This window comes from Phytophthora cinnamomi, assembly GCF_018691715.1.
Source record: "Phytophthora cinnamomi strain GKB4 chromosome Unknown Contig26, whole genome shotgun sequence".
NCBI classification, from domain to species: domain Eukaryota; phylum Oomycota; class Peronosporomycetes; order Peronosporales; family Peronosporaceae; genus Phytophthora; species Phytophthora cinnamomi.
The window spans coordinates 764,970-792,951 of record NW_027150959.1 but is presented as its reverse complement, the minus strand read 5'-3'; the positions used below and the strand labels follow the sequence as shown (position 1 = coordinate 792,951).

Here is a 27,982-nt window from a genome sequence, read left to right as displayed (position 1 = left end):
TCAAAACGACACAAAATAAAAAAGAGCCGACGCCACACTTTATATTGCGTTACCTATTGGCCTACAGGCATGTCCTTCAGCTGTATAGCATCTGCATGGAACTTGATGGTATGCAGCGCGCACCTGTGGCAAAGACCCGGGGTAATAGCTTCTTCCAATAGCAGGTCCGCCGCCAGCAGCAAGTACTGCTCCCGGTGCTCCTTGATGGTGCGATGCGGAGGGACTTCGACGATAGCTTGGCGGTGGCGGGCCAAAAATCGCTTGACCATCGCCTTGAAGGTCGAGAAGCAATTCTCGATCGGGTTTAACATGGGCGAGTATGGCCCTAGGCGCAGTAGCTTGGCCTCCGAAAACGCCTCCTCCTTGAAGACGTCTTCGACGTTGGCATGGCAGGGGGCGTTATCCGCAACAATAACGACGTCATTAAGCGGGGTCGTGAGGGAGATGTGACGAAGAAGGAGCCGCATGAACTCATTGCGTTTATCGGAGGTGAACAAGCCAAAGCGCCTCTCTGCGCAATCACATGAATGTTGGAGCCCTTACTTGCCGTGTTCTTGTCGACCGCGCGCTTGCCTTTTAGGCTCCGGCCGCGGCGACGAGAACACCACAGGTTGAAGTTAGTCCCATCAACATAGAAAATAGTCTTACCTGCGGCCTTGTAGACCAGGAGGTTGACGACGTAGTCGCGCCGAAGGAGCTTGTTGCGCTCGAGGTTCCGGTAAATGTTGTCGCGGTGGGTCTGCTTCACGGTGTACGTTCTGCCGTCGATGTGATGCTTGACCGTCTAACGCGACACCTTCAACGAAAACCGCGCTTCAAGCGCGTCTACCATCTCGTCGAGCGTCAAGTAGCAGTTCTTACCTAGGAGAGAGATCAAATAGTCGTGTGGTATCGGAAAATGAAGCCGAAGCCAAGACCCAAAGGCGGGACGAGGGGCGAAGAAGACTCGAGGCGCCGGCGCTAACTGGCAAGTCACAACCCATCGCCAGTCTTTGGACCAAACTCCCCGATCGCTGATTGGCCTAAATAGGCCGGTGACGATGACTCGTCGACGGTCCCAAGTCAAGAGCGGGCGGTTGCAGCTCACTAAGTACGGTGCGAACCTACTGACAAGATCCGAACCTATGAGTCATCGGCGCCCGTCCCCAGTCGTCGTTGGCGTTTCAGCGGCCGTTTGAGTCGTCAGTAACGCCGCCACGTCGCAGAGAAAGCGCCGAAGAGTCGTGAGTTACAACTGGCGGTCCAAAACAGACGCGTTTATACTTGATATTTGTATTGATCGATAGGAAACTTAAGAGAAGACAAGATAAGCCTTCGGGCAACAATAACAGAGCAGTTTTTCCTCCCAACCACGCAAGGGCGACACCGGTGTCTGCAGTGAACGACCTGCAGCTCAAGGTAAACCTGGTAGGTATGATTATGACTGTCAGTGGGTACATCTATTAGTGTAGCGTGTGTTCATCCCGGACAGGGCCAAGAGAGTTAGTGGCTGGTGTATTGGTAGCGACGATACGTCGCCAGGAACTGGAGGAGCGAGAGCGCACTCCATTTATTTCTTCCCGCCGGAGTATAGCTCCGGCACCCTCGCATCACGCTGTAAAGGCCGGGACCCTTCCTTCTGAGGGCCTGCGAGGTATATTTTGTGTGTGAGAGCGTGCTAGCCTTTGCTCGTGGCTAGTGACGCTGAGGCTTCCGTCGGTCGACTAGCGGAAGCTCGGTACACCGGGGAAACATCAACCCGGTGCAAGCGAAAGTTCCTGGGCCTTCAGGTTCTAACCCTAACAAGCCCATTGAGTCTTCGGTGACTCGGTGGGTGTTGTTGGTGGGGAAAGTGTGTCGTAGATAAATTAGCGCGTGTTCCTACACGACAACTGGTGCCGCGACCCGGGATTGGTATGACCTTTTGTGTTTCGTGCTACTGCAGGTCGATCGACTTTACGAGCAATAACCAAGAGAAGAAAGGAAGAAGAACAAGAACAAGAAAAAAGAAGAAAAAAGACAAAGAAAGAATAAAATGTCGACAGGATCACGTTCAGCCGTACCAGCAACTCCAATGAAGACTGGCGGAACGCGTGTCGACGACTCGACTGCGGCTCTGATCACGACGCACATCGACCCGATTGCTGAGCGGACCGTCAGCTTCGACGCCTCGATGACCGGATCCGACGCCAAGGACGAAGAGATGGATGAAGACTACGACGATTACCTGGAGGAGAAGGCGCCTGCGCCAGCGGTGGTGACACCCGAGACTCCGGAAGATGCAGTGCTGTCTGCGGGACGCAGTACGGACACGCGTTCGTTGTCTTGAAACCTCGCGGTTGAGCTTGACGATGACACGCGTTCCGTGACGCGCAACCTCGCGGATGAACTGGATGATGTGGATGGCCCAGGGCCAGCGTATGACGACTTGGAAGACTTTGATGACGCCGCCGACGGCTCAAGGTCACCGGTCCTGACGACTCAAGTGACCGAGCAAACCTCCGGTAACCGGCCGCCACTCAACGGTGACACGCCGGCGGCCAACAAGGTTCTCGGTCGACTTTATGAAGAGATGAAGAAGAGCGACTGGGGTGAGCTATTCGAGCCCACGATGGCTCGCCAAGCGGTTTGGGCCGATTTGTGTCACGAGTTGGCTCGCCCAGTGAGTTCCATAACAATCGAACAAGTGGTGAAGGAAACCGAACGATTTCTGAAAGCATTGGGGCGTCGACCTCTGGAGCACCCTTCGCCGTCGACTCTGGAGTGCTGGGTGCCGGCCGAGGCGGGCGCGGAGCTCTGGAAATGGAAGAAACGACTCCGCACAGCCTTCGGCGTGAACTCGTTCACTCTGGACGACTCGCGGAAGACTCGTGCGGCTCGCGAAGTGGTCGCCCAGCTAGCGTACCGCTGCCGACGACTCCGAAGAGGGCAATCCGCGAAAACCCCGGCCGAAAACCCACCGGAGGGGGTGTTTAGCGCGTCAGGGGAGCGATCCCCGTACTTTCAAGACTCCTACATGGTGACTCCACCAATTACGGGCTACTCAGACCGCGCTGGACGCACCACCGATGACTCAAAATCGGCCAGGAGCACGAAAAGCAGTTCAGGACGGAGCAGGAGCCGCCGCTACCAGTCCACCGACGACTCGTCGGACGAAGAAGCGGACTTCACCGGTGATGGAGGGGCGCAGATGGGCGAATACCTACGCCAAATCCGTGAGGTGACCGAATCTGAGCTGCTTAACGCGACTCCGAGGATCGAGGTGGCAACGCATCGCCCACTAGGGCAGATCAAGGCGTTCTCGGGCACCAGGAACAAGAGCGAGAACTCGATGCAATGGCTTCGCGCCTTTGTCTACGAGATGAAAGGAACGCGAGCATCGCCCAACGAATGGTGCATGCCTTTCGAGCTGAGTCTTCGGGACGGCGCTCTACATTGGTACCGGCAACTGCCCAAGAAGACCAAGCGAACGTGGAGCCTCCTAAGCGAAGCTTTCATCAAATACTATTGCTCCCAGTTCAGCCAGTCAGCGGAGACTCGCTACTACTCAGTCAAGCGCGAAGACAAGGAACATGTTTGCGACTACCTAAACCGGCTCAATGGCTATGCCAGGAACGCCGGAATTCGGTTTGAGAGCAACGGCCGCAAAGCACGCGACCAAGTCAAGCGGTTCCTCGAGAGTTGCGGCGACCGAGGACTCGAATGGCGCCTGTGCCACCTGCGCATCTCAGACATACATGAGTTGGAAGAGATGATCCAAGAGATACTGAAGATTGACGAGCGCAGTTCGTCCCGCGAGTCGTCGCTGCTTCACTCTCGAGCTCGGGATGCCTCCCGACGACGTGACGACAGACGTCGCGATGACTCGCGCCGCCACAAGCGCTCGGAAGACACTCGCCGACGTGATGACCGCCGCCGCGACGACTCGCGGGATGCTTACAACCGTCGCGACCGACGCGAACGAGATTATGAGTGTCGTCGCGACGACTCACGCAATATGCCTCGCGTGAGCCTAGCTGAAGCATCTGTCGCCGACATCGTCGCCGAACTTCATTGACGGGACACGCGGGACACGCGGGGCGGGCTGCAGCAACAACGCCACAGATATGATGGTGACAGCAACAGCGAAGATGGAAGTGAACACAGCAGCGACGACTCACAGCGTTGCGGCGAAGACTGGGGTGATAGCTATTCGTCAGACGGAAGCGACCACTACCTTGCGCCAGCCAATGACAACGAACGACGAGTTGCCGCTGAAGGCACGTACGCCCGGTCCTCCAACCAACAACCCTGGGGTGACACAGCGGGGCGCAGCCAAGGCCGGGACAATCGGTTCCAGAACCGCAGTTACCGCGACGAGAAACCTCGCCAGTATGGGCCGTGCGCAGCCTGCGGGGGCCTCTATCACTCGGCGTACTTCTGCCGACGTCGGTGCAAGCTGTGCAAACAAGTGCACGACGCCGGAAAATGTGATGTGTTCCAAGAAATCACCAAGATCATCAAGTCCAAGGTGGACAAGAAAGACCTCACACCCGAGCTCCAAGAACTCCTGTTTTCGGACCATTTAAACTAGGCAGCCCGCCAACTACGACTGGGTTGGTCTCAATCGGGCTGCCACAGTTAGCCGAGCCCGCAATTGAAGCCGAGTGCATCTTTGCATTTGTGGGCGAGTGCGAATGGACGAAGACTGAACAAGACAACGACATGAAAACGACGGAATTGGAAAAGGAGAGAGGCGATTGCCTCGGTGGAGGTGTATGGTGTGAAGAAGACGATAACGAAGAGGTGGGAGATACCGCCGAAGACTGGCTGACAAGCGCAATACTAGAAGACTCGCGCCGACGACTCGTTCCAGAAGGCGAATCTTAGCTGGAGAACGGATGGGATGGTGGTCGGCGCAGAAATTTGACAAGCGCGTAAGGATGCGAACACTGGTGAACGGAGCCGTGAACGACTCGCGCACGAGGATATTGCTGGACACTGGGGCAAACGTCAGTGTCATCTCGGAGAAAATCGCCAAGCGACTGAAACTCCGCGAAGTAGTGGGGCATGGACGTTGCATGGATGTACAAGGGATCACCAAGGGCAAGATGATGACGACTCGCCGAGCGAAGGTGAAAGTCACCCTTGGATGGAAGCGCGTTTATGTTTTTGAAGTCTGGATAATGGATCACTGCGCCGGGGTAGAAGTGGTGCTTGGCACCGACTTTATAATCCCGGCCGGTATCCGACTGGACCTCCTAAACGCAACGACCAAGCTCCCCGACGAAGTAATGATCCCGCTGATCAAGACTCAAAACATGAGGGACGAGGCCGAAGGAAGCCACGTCGCGTACGGTCCGACGGAACCAATGCAAATACTGGACCACGAATGGGACGAGTTCAAACTACAGCGGCGACAATCCGAGCCGACGACTCACGTGCCTTGGATTCGCCGAACTGAGACGTTCATCCCGACTGTCACCAGGTTCTACAAGGGACGTCCGGTCAGGATTCGACTTACCAACGCCACAGATAGGCTGGCGAGTTGTCCGGTGCACTTCCCGGTGATAGTCTGGGTTCCGATTGGGTCGCTGCCGAAGACTGAAGGCTACATGCGGCTAGATTCCGCAAAGTACAAAGCGTGGCAGGTACTCGCATACGCTGTCGCACGGGACAAGACACTACTCAAGTGGGAGGCTGAACTCTACCAACAATGGTTGGCCAAGCAGCCTCCAGCGGTGGAACGAGTGAGTTACCCGACGCTTAAGGGTATCGTGCAGCAACCTGACGAAGACTCGGCCGAGAAACCACCCGTCAACAGTGAACGTGACAGTGCCGACGACTCGGTGGTGACGGATGACTCAGAATGGATAGCGGAGGAATATCACCGACGACTCGACGCTACTGCCGGCGACTCGACGGGGGTGACGACGACTGATGATGAAGCCATGACTCCAGAGGCAGCTGGACCAGGACTGGAGACCGCTGAGTCGACGGTACGCCACGACGAAGACCAAGGACTAGAGTGCAATCCGAAGAGGCATCCACCGATGACTCAGACTACATCCAGCCGAGAAGCCGGAGACATCTCAACGACTCTCGACCAGACGTTCATAGCAGTAATGCGCGTACTGGCCACGGAAGGTACCATCGACAGAAAAAAACGAGACGACTGAGCACCCGGCGGCGGACATCGAACTGGAAGACTACGCGCATGAATTAGCATTCCTCCCCGATTTATCGGAAACGGCGCCGACAACACTCGACTACTCGGCGGTGAACGTCAAGAATCCCGAGTTGTCGGCAGACCAACAAGGGAGCCTAATCGAAGTACTCCGACGCCATGAAAGTATCATGATTGCAAGCGGGAATGCACTCCCACCGCCAGCATATGGCGTTGTCTGCGACATAGATGAGCAGGGGCACGCGCCGATCAAACAACGGGCCCGACGGATCCCGTTCAAGCATCTCAAGAAATTGTACGAACTACTCAATGGACTGCTCAAGGCAGGACTCATCGCGTTCTCGGACAGCCCGTGGGCCTCGCCAATCGTCATTGTCCTCAAGAAGAATGGCCAAGATATCCGCCTCTGCATCGACTACAAGTTGTCAACGCGGTAACGGCGATCCTGGAGTACGCCATGCCACTCGTCGACGACTTGCTCACGGACCTGGAGACTTACCTGTGGTTCTGCTCGCTCGACACGGCCAGCGGATTCTGGGCCATCCTGATGACTCTTCGTGCGCGCAAGATTTCGGCATATGTGTGTCATCTGGGGCACTTCGAGTGGCTACGAATGCCTTTCGGCCTCAAAAATGCGCCGATGATCTACCAACGGATGATAGACAACGCGTTGTGGGGATTTGTGCAACCGAAGGGCGGCTGGAACGCCTTTGCAGCAAAGATGAAGGCCGCCGAAGACTCGGCAGAGCACTGCCGACGACTCGAATCGTCACCTCGCCTACCAGGCACTACAGCGACGACTCGAACCAAGTTTGCAGCCGCCCGCGATGACTCAGAGACGACTGAACCCATTACTTGGCTCGTTAACTGCCCAGAGGGCGATATGTTTACGACCAACGAAGCTGACGAGTCGTCGCTGGTGCCTGTGTTCGACCGGCGATCCTTCGTGGACGATATCTGTTTCGGTGGCGAAGACTTCGACAGTTGTTTGGCGACGCTGGATCGGCTCCTCAGTCGTTTTGAAGAGTGCCGGATCAGCGTCAGCTTTACCATGAGTATTTTCGTGCAAGGACGCGTTGACTTCCTGTCCCATGAAGTGTCAAAAGACGGCATTCGGCCCGATCCGAAGATGCTGGACGCGATCACTAAGCTGTCTTTCCCACGAACGAAGAAGGGAATGCAGTCTTTCCTAGGTGCGCTGACTTACTACAGCCGCTTCATCCAAGACTTCGCTGTCTACGACGCGGCGCTGTACCAGCTCAAAGAAGACGATTTCGCACCAGGGGGTGACCTCACAGTTGCCCGCCGGAGTTTCCAAGCTAGGTTGCGGCAGCGAAGATACTCCGCCACTTCGACCGCACCAAGGAAGTGCACGTCATGCTGTTCGCAAATGCGTTGGCATTGAGCTCCACGCTGCTACAGCTGCATGATGACAAGTTGCACCCTGTTCGCTTCTGGGGACGTGTATTGAAGGATGCCGAGATGAACTATCATGCGGCGGAAAAAGAGGTGCTAGCGCTGTTGCTACTACTGAAGACTTGCTACACCCAGTTGGCGGAACGGACAATACGAGTCTACACTCGCTTCTCCACATTGGAGTGGATTACCAAGTCGAAGTCACTCTTTGAGAGAGCTGTACAATTCGCGGTATTGCTCTCCCCGTGGCACCTGATCGTCCAGCGAGTCAAGGAGAAGGACTGTGCCTTCACCAAGTTGCTCCAGTCGACGGTGATCAACTTCGTGGATCTCGATGACTCGCTGGAACTGGTCGCCCCGCCGACTAAGGGTTCACCGACGACTCGCATGGACCCAAATTTGCTTTATGCACGCCTACCGACGACTCACACAGGCTTCGTGGTCTCTTTCGATGGGTCAGCGAAGACTGAGAAGTACGGTGGTTACGGCAGTTGTTCATGGATCGTGTGGAGCCTTAAATAGTTATTGCAGCGAACGCTTACCTCGAGAAAACCACAGTCAACATCGCCGAGTACACCGGCATGAACAACGGCGTTCTCGCCGCGATCGAACACGGCGCCGAAGCCTTAGAGGTGGTGGGAGACTCGAGGCTCGCGATCCAGCAATCCCTAGGGGTGATAGCTTGCCGGAAGGAATCACTGATGGCACAGCTGAATCATCACAAGGAGATCACGGCACGATTGCGGTCAGTCAAATACCTGCACGTGGTACGCGAATACAATGCTGCCGCGGACTCGTTGGCAACAGAAGCCTTGGAGTCAAAAGTTTCCAAGGTCATCCTGAGTGAAAACCGGAAAGCAGAGTTGGCCGGACTCAATCGGATACAAGAAGTGATCTACGAGTCGCCGCCGCAAGGATCAGAAGCACAAAACCTGGTTCCAGGAAGCTCTCTTCAAATTCTGAGCGGCGTCTCAACCGTGAAACGCAAGACATTTGTTGATTTCGTACGTCCAGAACCTGGAATGCTACTGGCGATGACTCGAGCGCAGACAAAGAGCAAGAAAAACACGTTCGATTCACACACGACCAGCAGAAGCCGCCGGCGAAGACTCGACGTAACCGGAAACCTCCTGAGATTCAAACCCCAGAAACGACTCAAGCTCCACCAGCAGCTCCTAACGCAAAAGACATTGATCCTGTGGAAGTCCAAGAAGAGAGACGACGACGCATAGCTGCTGCACAAGACGAAGAAATACGATGGGCCAACCTGAAGACCTTGCTATGTGGAGATGTTGAGAAGCTTGGATACCGAGCCGCCAGAGATGCACGGAAAATCGCAGATAAGTTCGTGTTGTCGGAGGACAATTTGCTACACTACATGGGAACGAGTCGTCGGCGTGACGCTGAGTCGCAAGAGGAGATCTCGCTGCGTCTGGTGGTACCCACCACGATGATTCAAGAAGTGCTCCAGAATTGTCATGACTCGCTGGAAGGTGGCCATCAGGGTGTGGTGAGAACCTACCAGCGCGTCAAGCGAGATTACTACTGGTTGGGACTCTACACCGACGTGGAGAAGCACGTGAGATCGTGCCCCGATTGCAGCACCAGCAAGAGCCGCTCCCAACTGAAAGGATACTCTCCTGGAAACGTGCTGGAGTGAACGGCCTTTCCAGATAGTGTCTATGGACTTTGTGATACCCCTGCCGAAGCCTCGGAGGGGCAACACAGCCCTGCTGCTCTTCCAATGTTCCTTCACGGGTTTCATCTTTGCGAAAGCCATGGCGGATACGAGCGCACTCAAGGTGGCACAAGCATTCGAAGAATGCATATACCGACGATTCGGTGCGCCATCACTCATCCGCCATGACCGCGACCCACGGTTCATGAGCGAAGTGTTCCAAGCGTTTGCAGAAATGATGCAGTCAAGGTCCCGAGCAACGCTGAGTTACCGGCCGCAAGCCAACGGACAGCAAGAACGGTCGGTCAAAACTGTAATGCAATCCGTCAAGGTATACGCCGAAGACCCGCTCCAACAAGACTGGGACGAGATCGTGGAGCGCTTAGTCTTCGGCATCAACAACTCACAAGACACGACTCGAAAGGAAACACCATTCTACTTGGTGCACGGGTGGGATGCCCAGTCAACGCTGAAAGCCATGTCATCCTCGCTCCGACACGGCACGCCGAAGCAGTCAGACGCACTGGCGTGGCGCCGCGAGGTCAACAGACAACAGCAGATTGCTATGGAGATGGCCAGGGAATACCAAGCCACCGAGAAGACTCGCAGAGCCCGGGAACACAACGCCAAACTCAGCAGGAAAGAGAAGACGATACTGGCGAAGACTCGGGATCACGAGTCGTCGGCGGCGGCACAAGACCAACGTCTACGGGACAAGACACTCCCGTCCCAAGTCACCTGTCGCTCAAACCAAGTACGCATGTGCCACCGACGACTCGCGAGTCGTCGGCGGATGCCCCAAACCAACCGTTTGTGGGACAGGGGGGACATGTCTCTCGGGACAGGGTGGATCCACCTAAGACTGGCGGAATTGAGCCGATTGCAGGCCGAAAATCAATGCTGCCGGTCCCGTTTGATGTCGGCAGCAGGGTCTGGTTGTACGTGGAGAGAGTCAAGCCCGGCCTTACCAAGAAACCGGCACACCGGTGGCATGGACCCTTCCGGATCAAAAAGAGGATCGAAGACTATGCCTTCGAACTCGAGTTACCGGACCGCAGTGGATACTGATTCTATCCAGTCGTCCATATATCCCGACTGAAGCTGGTTGATGAGTTTGGAGATCGACCGAAGACTCGTCTCGCGCCCGGACTTGTCGACGACACGCGGCTAGACTTTGACGAAGAGCTGCTCCTGAAGACAGCTGGGAGCCGAACCACGTGGCAGGAGAATATGAAGTTGAAGCCATCCTCGACGACCGTGTGCCGTTGTCCACGGGAACTGAAAGAGCAGTGCGCGAGTTTAGAGTCAAATGGGTCGGCTACGATGAGCCGACGTGGGAGCCAGCCGCTAACCTTTCTTGCGGCGGGCTCCTCTATGATTGATTACCTGCGGCGAAAACGAAGTGAACAGCGCCTGCAGATGGTTCAAGTCGCCGACGAAGACTAGGTGGCTATGAGTCACCACAATGACGACCTGTACTTGGGGCAACGCAGCCCAAGACCACAGACGAAAACAGCTACTGCGGCATTATCTTCTGCATTTAAAAAAATGAAACGCTACCAAGACGGACAGCTAACTCAACGACAACTCAGAAGCGAGACCGGAAATGAAAACCAAATGGATAGAAGACGCCGCCGACGACTCGCTTGAACTCAACTTCAACTCACTCAGGATCGGAGGCAACAGCTGCCCGAGCCAAGACACCAAGCAAGCTCGAGTCGTCGGAGCCACCAGCAGCATCCAGAGCTTGTCCTCCCGGAACAGACGCAGCATTCGGCGAAGACTCAGACGCAGCAGGAACGCGAGCATCACCAAACTCGGCCACCCATTCTGGGCTCAATTCACCCGGTTGTAGCGACGAACTTGGAACGACTCGACGGCCAACATCGGCGCGCGAAGAACCAGCCGGGACAAAGAGCGGAGCCGACGGGTTGCACGGGACGAACGTGGTGTTGTAGGGGTACTGCTCCGGCACATCGATCCAGCCGTTCCGCCAAGGCTCCGCAGCGTCCAGGGCCGTGACCTCGCTCAACTAGTCGACAGTCTTGGGCTCCCAAGGCAAGTACTCCAGAGAATACCCGGGCATGGTCGGCTCGAGCATGAACTCGGGTTTCACCTCCGAGAAACCCGGATCCTGGCTGCTGCCTCACTTCCAGATGTACGGGACCACCTTGGCGCGGAGACGCTCGCTGCGTTTGTTGCGCTCGACCACGTACCTCGACTAGGCAGCCTTCAAGGCATCCAAGTCCTTCCTCGTCCGAGTCTTGCGCGCGGCAGTCCAGTCCATCATGTCCAAGTCAGCGACAACTGCGGAGAACGTAGTCTCCACAGCCTTCGGGAGGATACATTGATCGCGCTCCCAAAGCGCCAAGGGCGACGTTGTCCGAGTCGCCGCTCCCACGAAAATTGCTCCAGTACCCCATCACTCGAGTCATCGGCGAAGCCCGCTGGGACACCTTGGAGTCGGGATCCAACTCTGAAGTGTCAAAAAGACACGCTTGAGACGGGAGTCGCCGGCGAAGCTTCTGCCACGGATGATCAGGGTTTTTGTAATCCGCGAATGCCGCGATGCCTTCAGGACTGGAAATAATTCGGAGATCCCGAGGCAGTAGTACAGGCAACCGAACATTCAGCATCTGGTTCCAGCACTTGAGAGCCCCAGGACGCGTAAAGGGCGGCTCGATGTAAGGCACATCCCACTTGGCCACTTGCTTGGAGAATCGGACGAGAGGCCGCTGACCACGCCCTGGCGAAGGCACCGTAAGCTTACGCTGGGAACTCGGATCCGACCCAGGGGTGGACAACAAAGTGGCGACGACTCGACTGCTTCCGGAAGACGCAGGCTGGCGTGGAACGGAAGGACGACGGGGTTGTCGACGGCGACTCGTGTGAGTCTTCGGAGGAGCAGGAGGTGTCTTGTTAGGCCCCACACCAGCACCTGAGATAGCTCCCGACGACTCGGAACCTGGGAGCTCCAAGAGAGAAGAAGATTGAGGGACGCCCACCGATAACTCAATCACCGATCCGACGACCAAATTCTCCGCCTCCGAACCAGTGTCTGGAAACCATTCGAGAGAAGCGCCAGAGTCGACGTGAACTTGCTCGGCAGGAGGAGAGAGAGTGCTCGACGAGATGACATCTTCATCCAATGACTCCACCACACGAGAAGGCTTGCGGGAAGGAACAACAGGTGAGCTGTCCGACGAAGACTTGGCAGCGCTTACGGAGAAGACGGCGCGAGCTGGCGGACCGGAAGATGGCTGAGAACGAGCCCATCGCCCCTTGGGTTTCCGCCTCGACTTGCCCTTGGACGACGAAGACCCAGAAGCACTCGGGGCTTGCACTGCCAACGCGGACGGAGACTCTGCGGGCGCAGGAACACTTCCGGAAGACTCGACAACCTCCACCTCCATTCCCAAGTGCTCACCCCGACGCTCACCAGCACGCGGCTCGAGTCGCAGTGGGGGCAGTTGCGGTATCGGAAAATGAAGCCGAAGCCAAAACCCAAAGGCGGGACGAGGGGCGAAGAAGACTCGAGGCGCCGGCGCTAACTGGCAAGTCACAACCCATCGCCAGTCATTGGACCAAACTCCCCGATCGCTGATTGGCCTAAATAGGCCGGTGACGATGACTCGTCGACGGTCCCAAGTCAAGAGCGGGCGGTTGCAGCTCACTAAGTACGGTGCGAACCTACTGACAAGATCCGAACCTATGAGTCATCGGCGCCCGTCCCCAGTCGTCGTTGGCGTTTCAGCTGTGGTTTGAGTCGTCGGTAGGGCCGTCATGTCGCCGAGAAAGGACCGAAGAGTCGTAGGTTATCCAAAACGGACGAGTTTATACTTGATATTTGTATTGAACGATTGGAAACTTAAGACGAGACAGGTAAGCCTTCGGGCAACAATAACAGAACAGTTTTTCCTCCCAACCACGCAAGGGCGACACCGGTGTCTGCAGTGAACGACCTGCAGCTCAAGGTAAACCTGGTAGGTATGATTATGACTGTCAGTGGGTACATCTATTAGTGTAGCGTGTGTTCATCCCGGACAGGGCCAAGAGAGTTAGTGGCCGGTGTATTGGTAGCGACGGGCCGTCGCCAGGAACTGGAGGAGCGAGAGCGCACTCCATTTATTTCTTCCCGCCGGAGTATAGCTTCGGCACCCTCGCATCACGCTGTAAAGGCCGGGACCCTTGCTTCTGAGGGCCTGCGAGGTATATTTTGTGTGTGAGAGCGTGCTAGCCTTTGCTCGTGGCAAGTGACGCTGAGTCTTCCGTCGGTCGACTAGCGGAAGCTCGGTACACAGGGGAAACATCAACCCGATGCAAGGGAAAGTTCCTGGGCCTTCAGGTTCTAACCCTAACAAGCCCATTGAGTCTTCGGTGACTTCGTGGGTGTTGTTGGTGGGGAAAGTGTGCCTTATATAAATTAGCGCGTGTTCCTACACCACAGTCGACGTGCGCGTCATCGATCTGAGCGTCGCGCCTGCCACCGCGTGGCTTTCTCGGAGACGCGGCCCACGCATCGCACTCCTGCGCAGCAGCGATCCAGCGGCACGCAGTGCGTCGGTTCACGTCGTTGTTGGCAGCAACGCTGAGCCAGTCTTGTCCGGCTCTGGTGGCGCGCAGCACGCGCTTGATGGTGACGTCGTCGTACAGCATTGAGCTTGGTGACGGAGAGGCTTGAAGTGGTGAGGATATCGCGCTGAAAAATGGGAAATGGATTGGAGGGACGCGAAGAAAGCGTTGGTGTTGCTGCTGTCCAGTAGTTTTGGCGCGAGTTCTTGCCGCTAAGAATATCTTACTAAATTATACCCCTTCATAATTGCTCGCACAATATTATCAGTTTTATCAGTGTGTGTCGTTTTGAACTTACATTTTGACGTATTGAACTTTTAATTTGCCACTTTGAAGTTGAAAGGTGAAGTAATTTTCCAACAATCAGCACTACGTCAGTGGGGCAAACATGCATTATGAAAACTAGGGTACGGTGGCGGCCCCAAAAAATTCAGTTGCTGCTTCGCGCCCTCATGTGATAGCGCACTTGTTTCACGTGTAATCAACTGTGCCGTAGCTCCAGTTCGAGTCACATGTCAGCTTCTCGACTGTGCCGGAGCTCGAACCGTAGTGAAGTGGAAAACAGGCGCGACTGTGCATATGCTCGAGTCTGCCATTTTTTTTACCTACCAACGTTACCGGGGCGCGACTTGATGTTGGGTGTCGCTGATCGCTGCCAATACCCCGATACTTGCATTCTAACACTTTAGGCGTGCAATATCGCGCGAACCTTCGGCCGACAGAACTGGGTATTCTTCAAAGGCATTGGATAACCACCTGTCGAGCACTTTGATCACCAATCGATCTACACCGGCATTTAGAAGATTCATTGCACCCCCAATTCTAACGGAATGTGTGGAGTACCGTGCCGGACCAAGCCCTGCACTGACCACAGCTTGTTTGATCAGCAAGGCCATCGCCTTTGAAGTGATGCCACGGTGACTTGATGTGGCTAACGCAAGATCACTTGGTAGAGTTCCGTAATTGATTGCTGCCTTGTAGATCCATCGAGCACCTAGTATTGGGCAATCGTGTCGTCATCTGAAGCATGCAGGTACCGTAGTTCTTCGCGGTCGTATTGATTGTTCTTTGCCCCAGTGAGCTTGATGCAGATTATTCGGACTTGGCGCGGGGTGGTCGCTTGGCCATGCCCATCCAGAAAGGAGATATCGCCGAGCCGTCGAATATAGTTGTGACACTTGTTTCCAATGGGCAAGTATTCGGAGCGTCGAAGGAGGAAAAAGTAAGCGAGAAGTAGACCGCCCCAAATCCATTGGTGTCTTCGCTGCATGAGAGTGAGGAACCCACGAACTGCAAGTAGCAGGGGCACCTTAATTGGCTGCTTCTTGCGAACGGGATCCGTGAATCGTCGAATCCCCCGGAGAAGTATTGCATGACTAGCATTTACACCAGGATCGTAGCCCCTGTAGTTACGGTGGTACCACCTCATAGCGCACAACTTACCACTGATTGTAGAGTACTGATTGCCTCGTTTTTGCCGGTTCATTCCGTAGCGCCAAAGAACAACTGCGAATGCCCCAAGCTGAGCTGCATTCCGATCAATTGTATCGCGACCGAGACAGGCAGAAAAAGCATGAACATACACCACTCTTCCCACTGCTTCCATGCTCTGGCGTAGCTTTGAGTGGAGGTTTTAGCGAGTGCACCCGCTAGCAAAAGTGCTCCCAAAGCCCCGAGAGCTTCCTCAACTCGGGTGGCACTTTCACCTTCGTCCAAGACAACGAAAGGTTAGCAAATAATTTCCTGTGTGTCTGCGATTGCCACACCCGGCTGCCCGCGTCTGCAAATCCATTTTCTTCGACCGGAACGTGCTGTGCCGTCGTGAACAAATGGTAGCGTACCTCAACCAACGCCAGCGAACGCGAGAGAAGTTGAACCAGGCTGTTCCTGCTGGACCGCTTGTTGCTCCAGCACACGGCCGATTGGTTGTCAATGTTGGAGCGTACGTGATGCGGTTGTGAGGAGGTCGAGTGCCAGTACTTCCCCCAAAGCGCTGCCACAAACACCGCACTTAGTAGTTCGCGGACGTTAATGTCGAAGCTGGTCCCACCCTGTTTGAGCTGCGAAATCTCGCGCCGTTCTTCTTCGTCGAATTGCACAAGAAGGAATTCTTTCCGGCGGCAAATGTAGCGCACAACCCCCCATCACACGCATCCATAATAATGGTGAAGTAGGGTGTAGCGCGCTCGACAAACCTGTCGAATCCCACGTGATTCAGCGGTGCAATGTCTAAAACGATGAGAAACCATCTCAGATCATCTTTGACACCATTGGTCAGATGAATGCGAGCGTACGCTTTCCGATGCAGCGATGCTACCCGTTGGAAAAAGGCTACTGCTGGACGCACACAAGTAGTGATGTGACGTAGGCTTCCAAGGAGCTGGTCTAAGCCGTTTCGGGTCGTAGATTCAGCAATAAGCATTTCGAGAACTCTAAAGCGAGCCTTGGCTATTTTCTGCTCGGGCATCGACAAAGTTCCTTCCTCCAATAACCGGTTTAGCCTAAGCGCCTTGCCGTTGACAAACCATAACGAAAACTTGTCGTCATTGCACGCTTGGTGTCCTAGTACCTCCGTCATAGCCGATCGTAACGCTATATTAGCTTCAGGTAAACGTGTCCCGATATCTGGTTCCATGCAGATGTAGTCGTCGTACCACGCGGAGCATGTGAAAGGCTTTCGATCTTCCAGAATCATTCCGCTCCAAGAAGGCGCTGAATGCTCGTACAAATGCTTAATGGCTGCACCGGCGACCCAGTAGTACCCAGGAGAGTCCGTCCAACCAAAGGGACGACTCAGATCGATAACGAGGATGCCCAGTTCGGGTACACAACCAGAAAACCGCCCAACGTAGTCAGAATGGATCGGGATATGCCGAAAAACGGCATTAACATCACCTGTCATCATCTTAGTGTCGTGGTCTGCTTCTCGTAGCCCAACGAGACGCTGCGCGACGACCGGCGCTCCCTCATACGAAATGTCAATCGCGTCACCAGGCAAAGTCTCATCATTTACAGACTCACCACCCGGAAAGGATAAATAATGTATGATCTGGCATCAATATTCATTGGCACGGAATCTTTTGCCACTGCACCAAACGGACTGCACATCAAGCCATCTAGTACATCAAGTAGGCTGATGTCAAGCACAACATATTGGTTGGCGTCTTGACCTGTTCGAATGTTCTTGGCAACGGGTCGCCGATCCGTGGGTTTTTGGGGTCTCGGCTTGACGCGAATGCTGTGACTTCCATCGTGGCCGGACATCATGACACACAATCTGCTCCCACAACTGGCGGTGGGGGTGCGACATCCAAGCTTTGTTCCGACTTGGAATCTCAAGCGCCTTATTTGGTCTAGTGTCATCCGGCGTCTCATTACGCAGCAGCCGTACAAATTCCGGGAGAACACATCCAGATCGACGTATGTACTCGCAAAATGCGCGTTGTTTTCACGATCAATCAGAAACTTTGGTGCCGTATCGGTGCCTTCTTGCATGGGGAACGCTACCGGAGGCGCAATATCAAATTTCGGCAACGCTGCATGGAGCCGTACGCGTCCTGATCCTGATGCTGCTCGTGTAGCCTCTTACGTGCGGCTTGTGTTGTTGCAAACCGCTTTTGGAGCTGGCGACCATGTACAACAGGCGAAGGATCCGCTCGTGAGGAGCCTTTGGCGCCACGTGGGGAAGAAATTCGTGGCAAGACCACATTTTTGGGGTAGGATAACGGGCGTTGCAGGTCCCAAGTTGCCGGAACGGCCAATGGTTCACCTTGGCCCCATCAGCGATCTTGAAATTCAGCACTGAGTCCACCAAAGTTCTTCGTGATATAGTTTGGCACCACGTCGGGGAGCTTTTTCGGCTTGAAGTGGCCGTATTTCGAACCGTTCATCAATCCAGTATGCGAGTTCGTCAATAGCGAGGGCATCGAGCGAGACCCGGTTACGATTCAGCGCACTGACAAATGCACGAGCGTGTTCCGAAAGCTGTATGATCTCGGCCGAACACGCGATAGTGACCACACTGCAGAGGCATGACAGAGCATCGACCAGCTCCGTCAGATTCTTGAAACTTTCCATGGCTGGTATGGCGTTCTTGACCGGGAAGTCAGTCATGTTATAGCGATGTCGAAGTTCTCGAGCTTCATTTACACTAAGTAGACGAAATTGCGAATCGATAAACCACGTTGACCAAAATCCAAAGAGAATAAGCGACGCAGGACAGCTGGGTGTAACAGCAAATGCAGACATTGACACTCGCATTGCAGAGATTCCACATACACATCAGGAGATAGTTTGGCATACTTACTTGAGACGGTTCGGCTGTGAATACCCAGTGCCACCACCGATCGCCGGAATTGCTGCTTTGCCCCATCCAAACTTGACCCCAATATTGGGAGCGTATGAGTCCGCGATCGAGAGACACCATGTTGAACAGCCATCATATCATCAAGTTCCTCGATAGCGGAATGAGACTCCGCCTGGTTACTGGGCTCTTGCACGCCGAGGCGCGACCGTCCATGATCGGCGCCCTGTTCGTCGTTTGACCTCACACGTTTTGCTCGTGTTGCCAAAAATGGCAGCGATATCTCCAGCGAGTCACTATCGTCATCCGAGTCGAGTATCCGCGCGTCCTGAGAAGCGATTACGATCCGGGTAGGTGCTGTGTCTGGCTCCTGAGGTGCTGTGTCCGCGTCTTGAACCACTGGGCCTACCACCCGAGCTGCTCTTGAAACCGGCTCGGTGAACAAAGATGCACCGACAGCGACGTTAGATGGTGGACGTCGCCGCCCAGAGTTGATGTAGACGTATTTAAGGACGGACTTGATATAGACTCGAGAAACTTGACCACGCAAACTATCATAGAGAGGAATCTGAGCTTCTTCCTCGGGAGGTAAAATGTCATACCGCCTCAAAATCGTCGCCAAATTTCGGGTAGCTCGACGCTGGCGGCCTTTTCAGTTAAAATTGGCAGAAATTTGCTTGTGAAGACTCTTCATCTCACCCAGCATCAAGTCACATACTGAGCGGTGTACACACGACCGCATTGCACAGCTCTCCACGGGCAAATCCTCAAAGGGTGACTCATCGAATGGTACGGATTCCGGCCCATCGTTAAAAATAAGGTGTAGCGTGCTGATCGCCGACTCCGCCACCCACGCGTAACCTACCACAACACCACAATCCCACCTTCTCGGACCGTCACTCGGGATTCTTGCCAGACACATGTTGCTCCCTACATAGGTTCCTATGCCGCTGATGGCTTCCGCCTCAGTGCCCACACGCTTCTCCACTGTTGTCGCAGCAAGTTCTACCTCGTAATCGTCATCATCATTCCAGCGACCGCTCAAGACCTTCTTAACCGCGAGATCCTCCGAACCCGCCGATGGCGTTCGGGCATACCGTAGCAGTAGCCAGGCGTGTCGAAGGCGCTCGGGCGAAGGTAGTAGTACGTAGGGGTCTCCATCGAGGCAGCGCGAGAGAGGGCACTTGGTTAAGCTGGACGGCGCTTGAGCTCGAACTGGAGAAAAAAAGAGTGAGACCTGCCTGCTCGCACTGCTGCTCGCAGTCGTTTCCTAACTGCCACCATGCTATCGAAAAAAACCACCTTTCTCTCCTGCGGCGCTTCCCGCCTTGGATCCTGAAACCAACCCTAGTCTGGCCCAGACTAAATTGAACATCGATTTTTTTTTCACTCACAATAAATAGTCTGTCTTCAAAATGGTCAGACTAATTTTGAATACCTAAATAGTCTGCTGGTGGTAAAGAGAACTTGTATTTATGTAGTTAAGACTGCCGTTTGCAGTGTTTCAAGGGAAACACCAAACGATGGCCTCGTCGAGGATGACAGGCCCTGCTCGCTCTGAGCGGCATCTAGCTTCAATCTCGTCTTCGTCGATTGGCTCTTATTCATCTGTTGTCTCGGCCCCGCCGCACTTTCCCAGCGAACTCTATTGTGTACTTCTGTATAACCTCCTGTAAGTGAGGGAGAAGTTGCGTTGCTGTTCATGTTCCGTCAACACAAAGCGATAAGCCACCGCTTTGCGTGCTTGATTCATTGAAATGGATGGGCAGGAACCAAACCACTTTACCAAGACGAGCCTAGTTCAGAGAGACTAATTATAAATATTGTACCCGGACTAAATATGAACATCCCAATTTCTGTACCACATGAATTAGTCTTGTCCCGAATAATTTTGAAAACAAACTAATTTTGAGCCCAGACTAATTACTGTAGGCACTGTAGTAGTGCCCATGCCACCAGTTGTGGCCATCTCATACATCATGCTTTCAACTTCAACTTCCATAGTAAAGCTAAGTATAAGGTATCGTGATTACCAAAAATGCTGCGGACCGGAATAGATGGACGGAAACATTCTACCCCAGTCGACTAGGCACGGGCAGCTTCCTGTTCGCGTCGACCGTTCCCTACTAGGTCAAGACGTGCCATTCGTCGTGTAGGAACGCGCCTAATTTATATAAGACACACTTTCCCCACCAACAACACCCACGAAGTCACCGAAGACTCAATGGGCTTGTTAGGGTTAGAACCTGAAGGCCCAGGAACTTTCCCTTGCACCGGGTTGATGTTTCCCCTGTGTACCGAGCTTCCGCTAGTCGACCGACGGAAGACTCAGCGTCACTTGCCACGAGCAAAGGCTAGCACGCTCTCACACACAAAATATACCTCGCAGGCCCTCAGAAGCAAGGGTCCCGGCCTTTACAGCGTGATGCGAGGGTGCCGAAGCTATACTCCGGCGGGAAGAAACAAATGGAGTGCGCTCTCGCTCCTCCAGTTCCTGGCGACGGCCCGTCGCTACCAATACACCGGCCACTAACTCTCTTGGCCCTGTCCGGGATGAACACACGCTACACTAATAGATGTACCCACTGACAGTCATAATCATACCTACCAGGTTTACCTTGAGCTGCAGGTCGTTCACTGCAGACACCGGTGTCGCCCTTGCGTGGTTGGGAGGAAAAACTGTTCTGTTATTGTTGCCCGAAGGCTTACCTGTCTTGTCTTAAGTTTCCAATCGTTCAATACAAATGTCAAGTATAAACTCGTCCGTTTTGGATAACATACGACTCTTCGGTCCTTTCTCGGCGACATGACGGCCCTACCGACGACTCAAACCACAGCTGAAACGCCAACGACGACTGGGGACGGGCGCCGACGACTCATAAGTTCTGATCTTGCCAGTAGGTTTACACCGTACCTAGCGAAATGCAACCGCCCGCGCTTGACCTGGAACCGTCGACGAGGCATCGCCATCGACCAATTTAGGCCAATCAGCGACCGGGGAATTTGGTGCGATGGGCTTTGACCTGCCAGTGGGCGCTGGCGCCTCAAGTCTTCTTCACCCCCTGTCTCGGCTTCGACTTTTGGTTTCCGCTTCATTTCTCTATGCAACACTTGCTAGAAGAGTTCGACGAGAAGGCCCCGCTGTCGGAACGGACTAGATGATTGGAGCGATTCCTGACTCTAACGGTCCAGGACGGCTGAGTGGACAAGATAAATGTGTACCAGTTGCGCCTCAAGCTGTCTTCCGCCACCCGCAACTAGCACTCTCAATTTCCAAAGCATGTGCGTGAGGACTGGCCCAAGCTCTCGAAGGCGTTCAAGGCGAAGTATTGCAAGTCAAAGATATCCGATTCAGAGAGGTACTGACGCAAAAGCGGACCGAATCTGCGTTGGACTTCTTTGACCGGCTGAATGCCGCCGCAGGCAAAGCGAATGTCAAGTTCAAGAAGCCAACCAGGACGAGGGAGCAGCACATCAAGCGCTTCATCAAGAACCTCAATGAAACGCGACTCCGATCCAGTCTGAAGACCTAATGCTTTCACAGCTTTGAAGATCTGTAGTCCATCCTGCGTCAACATCATGAGGAGACGTGGCGAGACGTGACCGCGAGGTTCCGTCGTCCAAGCCGCGAGACCTTCGCGCGGACAATCAGCGTCGCGATCGAGACCGAGAGGCCCGGGGCGCGCTTATGTGATCTAGAGTGATGATGTCCGACGATGAAGAGCGATGAGTGCAATTTCAAGACGAGCTGGATGACCGACGGACGTGATCGAAGCTGAGCCGTGATCCGTGACGCCATCATCGGGCCGACTATTCAGCCAAGATTCAGCCCCGACCACATGGACGGAAGCCAAACGGCGAGCCGCTGTGTACAGAGCGCTGGGGGACGCTGGATGGCGACCAACACATCAGCCGGGAGTTTCAAGGTCTGGTAACCAGTGGACACCAGCGTCACTGTGAGGGGACCATCCAGACGAATTTGTGACAGATGTCGACAATTAGGACACCGGACTGAGAACTACAGGGCCGACATCGTGTGCGAACGCTGTCACCGACGTAGCCATCGAGGTCATGTCTGCAAGACGTACCCGTGCAAGCAATGTTACTTGTTGCACGATTGAAGATGCGAGGATGGGAAGGCGATGGAAGCTGTGAAGAAACTCGCGCAACAAGGAGCACTGAATGATCAAACCGGATCAGCTACTGGATGGCAAGGTAGATTCAGGAGGGCCGTTAAATCACTAATCCCGCTGGGTGAGAACCCAGTACACGTCGGGCGCAGGTCCCCTGAATTATGTGCCTCAGCTTACATTGGGCCAGAGCGGAGGTCCAACTGTCAAGATGACGAAAAATGCATGATTTCTTTGAGCAATGATGATTCCATGCAGTCTGGTCGAGTTTAACTTGGACTAACTAGATTGAACCATCCTGAATCATCGCTTCAAGAGGGACCGAAGGAGATCCAGCTGGCCCCAGGAGAACGCTATGGATGGTGGACGAATCATAAGCCGGAGGAGGCCTCACATCAAGGGGCCTTGATGCATGGTGCAGTGAATGATGTGCGGGTGCGGATACGATTAAACACTGGAGCGTCGATGAGCATGGTTAGCCTGGAATTTGCGTGTAGACTCAAGCTCCAGCTCAATCGACATCAGCGAATCAAGGTATCCGGACTGGGTGGAGTACCCACTTACATATATGCTAGCGCACAGGTCAAGATCACTCTCGGCCCGAGAGTGGTGTACGTCATGGAGCTGAGAAGGTGTGCATGCACTACTGGGCATGAATTTCATGTTCTGTGCTGGAGTCAGACTGTGTGTGCGAGAAGGTCTTTTGCAGCTGCCGGATGGGGAGACTGTGCAAATGTATGGAGACGCCGTTCGGGTGCGAGGCGGAGTGGATATGGCCGTCACTACCCCTGGGAATCTTTACCTCAGTCCCGGAGAGGCAGCTGTAGTGAGCATTCTGTAAGGTCGCACTAACCCGCAACGCGAGTTGGTATGGGCCGAACGAGGAAACCGATGGGTCACTAGATTATGCTACGGTGCCACATCCTGGCTTGTGACCGTGAAAGTAGTGAACATTTCATATACCAAACGCTAGATTGTCATCGCGTATGGATTCCGTCTGCCGCAGGACGTTTCGTGCGTCCAGGATCGCGAGGCTATCGAGAATGGCTGGTGCTCATCAATGAGAACCTTGCCTCCCGCGAGATTCGACTGAAGGAGGGCCATCGCCTGCGAGTGCTTCTGGATCGTGAACCGCCGAGCGTGAAGCCGTTTGAATACCCCCGTCGACTAAATTGAAGGTACATCCGACGGGGAAGAGGGAGGTGACATGCTTCGCTGCAGTGCTGCAAGTTCCGGGATTGTCCGCATCTGCGTCGCCCGAACTCCGGCCGGAGCCAGTGATGGGGAGACCGCATTCAGGAGGTGAAGACTTGTTAGGTACGCTTGGTAACTATGAAGTATATTCAGAAGTGAGGTTAACGCTGAAGCTTTCTCGGCGGTCTCCTGCGAAGAGATGAGCTGGTGAGCAATCATGCTCTAAGTGGAAGGTACCACGCGCACGCATGTCAGACTAGGTGGTCATCTCTAGACGCTCCTGTCAGAACGCAACCCACAGTAGCACTGCTGCTGCTGCTTGCACTAGACCTAGGCTTCACAACCAACACCTCCCCCACAAGCAGCTGCTCCTGAGCCGTCACCCGATACGGAGCTCAGGCCAGACAGGCCACGCTTGTGCAGGAGTTCCGGTCGGCTGAGAGCCTTGGTCATGAAATCAGCCGGGTTCTCCTGCGTTGGCACGTACTCGAGTGTCATGACCCTGTTTTCCATGCGTCTTTGAACGCATGGAACTTAATGTCTACCGCCTTTTGCGCGCCCGAGCTTCCTTCTCGCTTGATGCGGTGGATTGCTGGCTGGTTATCGACTTGCAGGGTGAGCTTGGGTGTCGCCGATCCGATCTCTCCAACAACGATCTGGATCCACTCCGCATGTTGCAGTCCGTCAGTTGCGGCAATGGACTCGACTGTGGTACTTGAGAGTGCCACCACAGTCTGCTTAGTGGAACCCCAGTGCACCGGACAGCCGAACAAAAATGCAACAAACCCGGAGACCGACTCTCTGTCGTTCAAGTCGTTTGCCCAGTCCGCATCTGTGGCCACGCGCAGATCGTCCGAATTTGCATCCAGCCGAAGCTCGAGATCTCGCGTTGCGCCCAGGTATCGCAGCACATACTTGGCAGCGTCCCAAGCTGCTTTTCTCGGCTTGGCGCCATGTCTGGCTAGTTGATTCACAGCTAACGCCAGGTCCGGCCTTGATACCCGTGCAAGAAGAGTAGGCTTCCGACAACTTCTTTGTATGGCTTGTTGCGCATGTGCTCTGCATCTTCGGACGTCAGCTCGTCAGTCAAGCAGTCCAGTCGCGTCTTGGTCACCATCGGTGTGTGCGTGGGGCGCGTTGGGTCCATTGCAAAGAGGTACAGCAACTCATTGATATAGGCATCTTGTGACAGCATGATCGCGTTGCCCTCGCGACGCACTTTCATCCCCAGAAGCTGCGTTGACCTTCCGAGGTCTTTAACTTGATACTTGACGTTCAGCGCCGCCATGAGTCGCAGTACGTGCTCTTCATCCGGATGTGCCACTCGAATATCATCTACATAGAGGCAGACGAGGAGCGGTCCGTCTTCCACGTGCGCATAATACAAGCATGCATATCCAGTTGTCGGCTACAGGCCGCACTCCTTCAGGAACTTGTCAATCTCTAAGTTCCACTCGCGTCCAGCTTGTTTCAATCCGTCCAGCGCCTTTTTGAGGCGCCAGACGTTTGATTCCATGCCTGGGTGCTCGAAGCCTTTGACCTGCTTCACGAAGACTGTTTCTTTCAGCGGCGCCTTGAGATAGGCGGCAGGGACGTCACCCTGGCGCATTGCCATACCGAATTTCGCCACAAAAGCGAAGGAAAGCTTGACACATACGCGGTCCATCACCGGCTCGGGCGTTTCTAGGTAGTCCAGTATGTCGATCTGGCAATCACCTCGTGTACAAATCCTTGCCTTGGACTTGTCAATGGTACCGTCGGCTGCTATCTTGAGTCGTAACTGAACTGTGTTGTCAATTGCGCGTGCCCCAGGTGGCAGATCGATCAGGTCGTACGTGTTGTTTACCTCTAGGGCACGCAGCTACGCCCATATTACCTTTTTTTTCACTCGGGCCATTGCGGAAGGCGTCGTGCTTCGGTCGTGCTTCGGCTAAGTTGAGCGGCTCCCGGATAACTTCAGTAAAACACAAGTAGGCTACATCCACACGCTTGGACCGCAGTCGCTCCGATCTGCATTTCTCGGTTCGTAACCTGATAGCACGCGCTGAGAAGCGCTCGGACGCACGCCTCTCGGTGAATTCATTTGTACCGTTCAGTTCCTCGACCGCGTCTCTTGTCCAGTGTGTGCTCCGAACGACGTTTCGCACCGCTTCTTTCTGCTGCGGATTTCGATGCACGGTCTGTGTTGGCGCTGCTGGAGTCTCCAGTCCCGCCTCGACATCTACTTCATGGAGATCTTCTTCGTCTTCTCCTCCCCCTTCTGCCAGCGGCAGCTCGATATCGTCTGCTGGCAGAACAACTTCCTCCTGCAGCATGCGATCCAGCGCAATTACACCAGCGCTCTCGCGGATGCGTTGCGTGTTGCCTGGCACGTAGACGTGGTACCCCATTATATTCTCGCTGAATCCGACGAAGGCGCCAAGGTCGCTGGGTCCATCAAAGCGGAAGCGCTTTCGACGGACCTTCTCGGAAACACGGATGACCACGGATTGTCCAAACACAGGAAGCTGTCGGAGATTTGGCTTGAACCCGAAGAACGCTTCGTGAGGTGTCACCGGTAAGCCCTTCGTTGGGATTTTATTCCTGATGTTCGCTGCATGCGTAAGTGCGTCTTCCCACAGATAGTGTGGCAACAAGGATTCCAGTAACACCGCACAAGCCATCTTTGTCCCCGTACGGATTGCCCTCTCACCAACGCCGTTCTGTGAGCTGCGGTACCGTACGGAGTGCTGGTGAAGTAGACCTTGTTCAGCAACGAGTTCTCGGAAATCCGTAATCTTGAATTCGCCGCGGCCGTCTGTCCGCACAACTTCGAGTTGGCCGACGGGGACGCAAGACTAACGCCGGATGTATGCAAGAAACTCCTCCGTACGTTGACCCACCTTATCCTTGGTCTACAAGCCGAATACTTTAACGTAGTCGTGCCACACCGCAACCATGAAATACTCGTTTCCGGTTTAGGACTTTTCAATTGGGCCCGCAAGATCAATGTGACAGGCACGATCGGCGGCAAGCCCTCGACTCGTGCGCTGCCCAGTGGTCGGCTTGAACGAGACGGAAGGATGACAGCAGCGTAATCATTAGCGTCGGCACGAGGTACACGTTCGGGATGACGACCTCGCAGATGTTCTCACCTCGAGCTCTGTCTGCGACCAGCGTCTGGAAGTACAGGTCCTTTACAAAAGCTGCAAGAGCAACCCGCGCATTTGTTCGTTTACCAACGCCACCCGGCAGCGAGTCCGCCATGTCTTGCAGCTTCTGGGAGTACATCTCATAGCTCTCGTCGGCTTGCTTCTTGGTCGTCTCAATGCGCTCGCGTATCTCATCCTCATCAATCTTGGTGGTGTACTTGGCTACAAGTCGAGTACCGGACTCACGTAGGCTCATTTGAGGTTTCTTTTGCCACAACCTGTTGAACCACTTGGAGGCGTCACGGGTGAGACAGGCCTGCAGGAAGGTGACCTTGACTTGCTCAATCCAGCGGTTTATATCTCGCCATTGTGCGCCAAGAATTTGGTTTTTGATTTTAGACCAAAAAGTCCGCACTTTGCTGTCAAATTCCCAGGCTGGATGCGCCCCGAGAACTTGTGGATTACAATCTCTTTGCGGCTTGGGCGACCCCCTTCCGGCGGGCGTGCAACCAGAGCGTCGAGACCACCGAGGCTGCTGTCGCCGCCAGCGCCATCGGACCCACTATCCCCTGCGTTGCTGCTTCCATCGTCACCATCATCACTGCCGCCGTCGCTGTCGTCACCACTGCTCTCGTTGTCAGGGTCATCGTCGCTGTCGTCATTGTCACGTGGGCGCGAGGGGCGTGCGCGGTCGGCCCCACCGGGAGTGTACTCGTCAGTTCGTTCCCGGCGAGTCGACGGCGTATTGTGGTCAGGGTTTCCAGCGAGGTCATCCTCTCCTTCTGGCTCATCTCTCGCACCACCACTCGCACTTGAAGACGATCCTCTCGCTTGCCTTGTCTTCTTTGTGGCCCACTTCCTCTTCTTTCCAGCAGCCATCTTGCCCGCGTTCCCTCTAGGCAGGACGATTGTGACACTGCTCCGAGGTTTGGGGAGGGTCGGGGCCGCAGTAGTCACGGCGTGTTGCGTTTGAAAACTGGTTTGAACCTGAGTGGTGGCTATGGCGCGCTCTTGAGCTTGAACAGAGGATGTTAGCCTGTTAGGTTCGCTTGGTAACTATGAAGTATATTCAGAAGTGAGGTTAACGCTGAAGCTTTCTCGGCGGTCTCCTGCAAAGAGATGGGCTGGTGAGCAATCATGCTCTAAGTGGAAGGTACCACGCGCACGCATGTCAGACTAGGTGGTCATCTCTAGACGCTCCTGTCAGAACGCAACCCACAGTAGCACTGCTGCTGCTGCTTGCACTAGACCTAGGCTTCACAACCAACAAGACTTTCAAGAGCATCCTGGTGAAGGCCGAGCCCCAGGACGTCGGTACAGCGTCAGCAGAGGCTTCGTCAGCGAAGGACATTGAAGTCGTGGATGACCCTGAGTCGATGATGAAGGGTTCTTCGATGCCATCGCACCAGACAA

The 27,982-nt window shown here is 54.6% G+C and overlaps 3 protein-coding genes across 3 annotated transcripts; all 3 read right to left on the bottom strand.

The window, feature by feature from the left end:
• Positions 1-53: 53 nt before the first annotated feature.
• IUM83_08688 (Replication protein A 70 kDa DNA-binding subunit) lies at positions 54-24,726 on the bottom strand (the record flags this gene model as incomplete). Its single annotated transcript, XM_067933077.1, has 4 exons — positions 54-511; positions 649-758; positions 23,940-24,431; positions 24,512-24,726. 4 exons carry the CDS (start codon positions 24,724-24,726, stop codon positions 54-56), a joined length of 1,275 nt encoding a protein of 424 aa, XP_067794066.1.
• A 120-nt stretch (positions 24,727-24,846) lies between these two features.
• IUM83_08687 (Integrase catalytic core protein) lies at positions 24,847-25,828 on the bottom strand (the record flags this gene model as incomplete). The annotated part of the gene is made up of 2 exons (XM_067933076.1): positions 24,847-25,223; positions 25,315-25,828. The coding sequence occupies 2 exons, from the start codon at positions 25,826-25,828 to the stop codon at positions 24,847-24,849; spliced, it is 891 nt and encodes a 296-aa protein (XP_067794061.1).
• A 595-nt stretch (positions 25,829-26,423) lies between these two features.
• On the bottom strand, positions 26,424-27,448 carry IUM83_08686 (uncharacterized protein; the record flags this gene model as incomplete). The annotated part of the gene is made up of 2 exons (XM_067933075.1): positions 26,424-26,847; positions 26,985-27,448. 2 exons carry the CDS (start codon positions 27,446-27,448, stop codon positions 26,424-26,426), a joined length of 888 nt encoding a protein of 295 aa, XP_067794060.1.
• Positions 27,449-27,982: the final 534 nt, after the last annotated feature.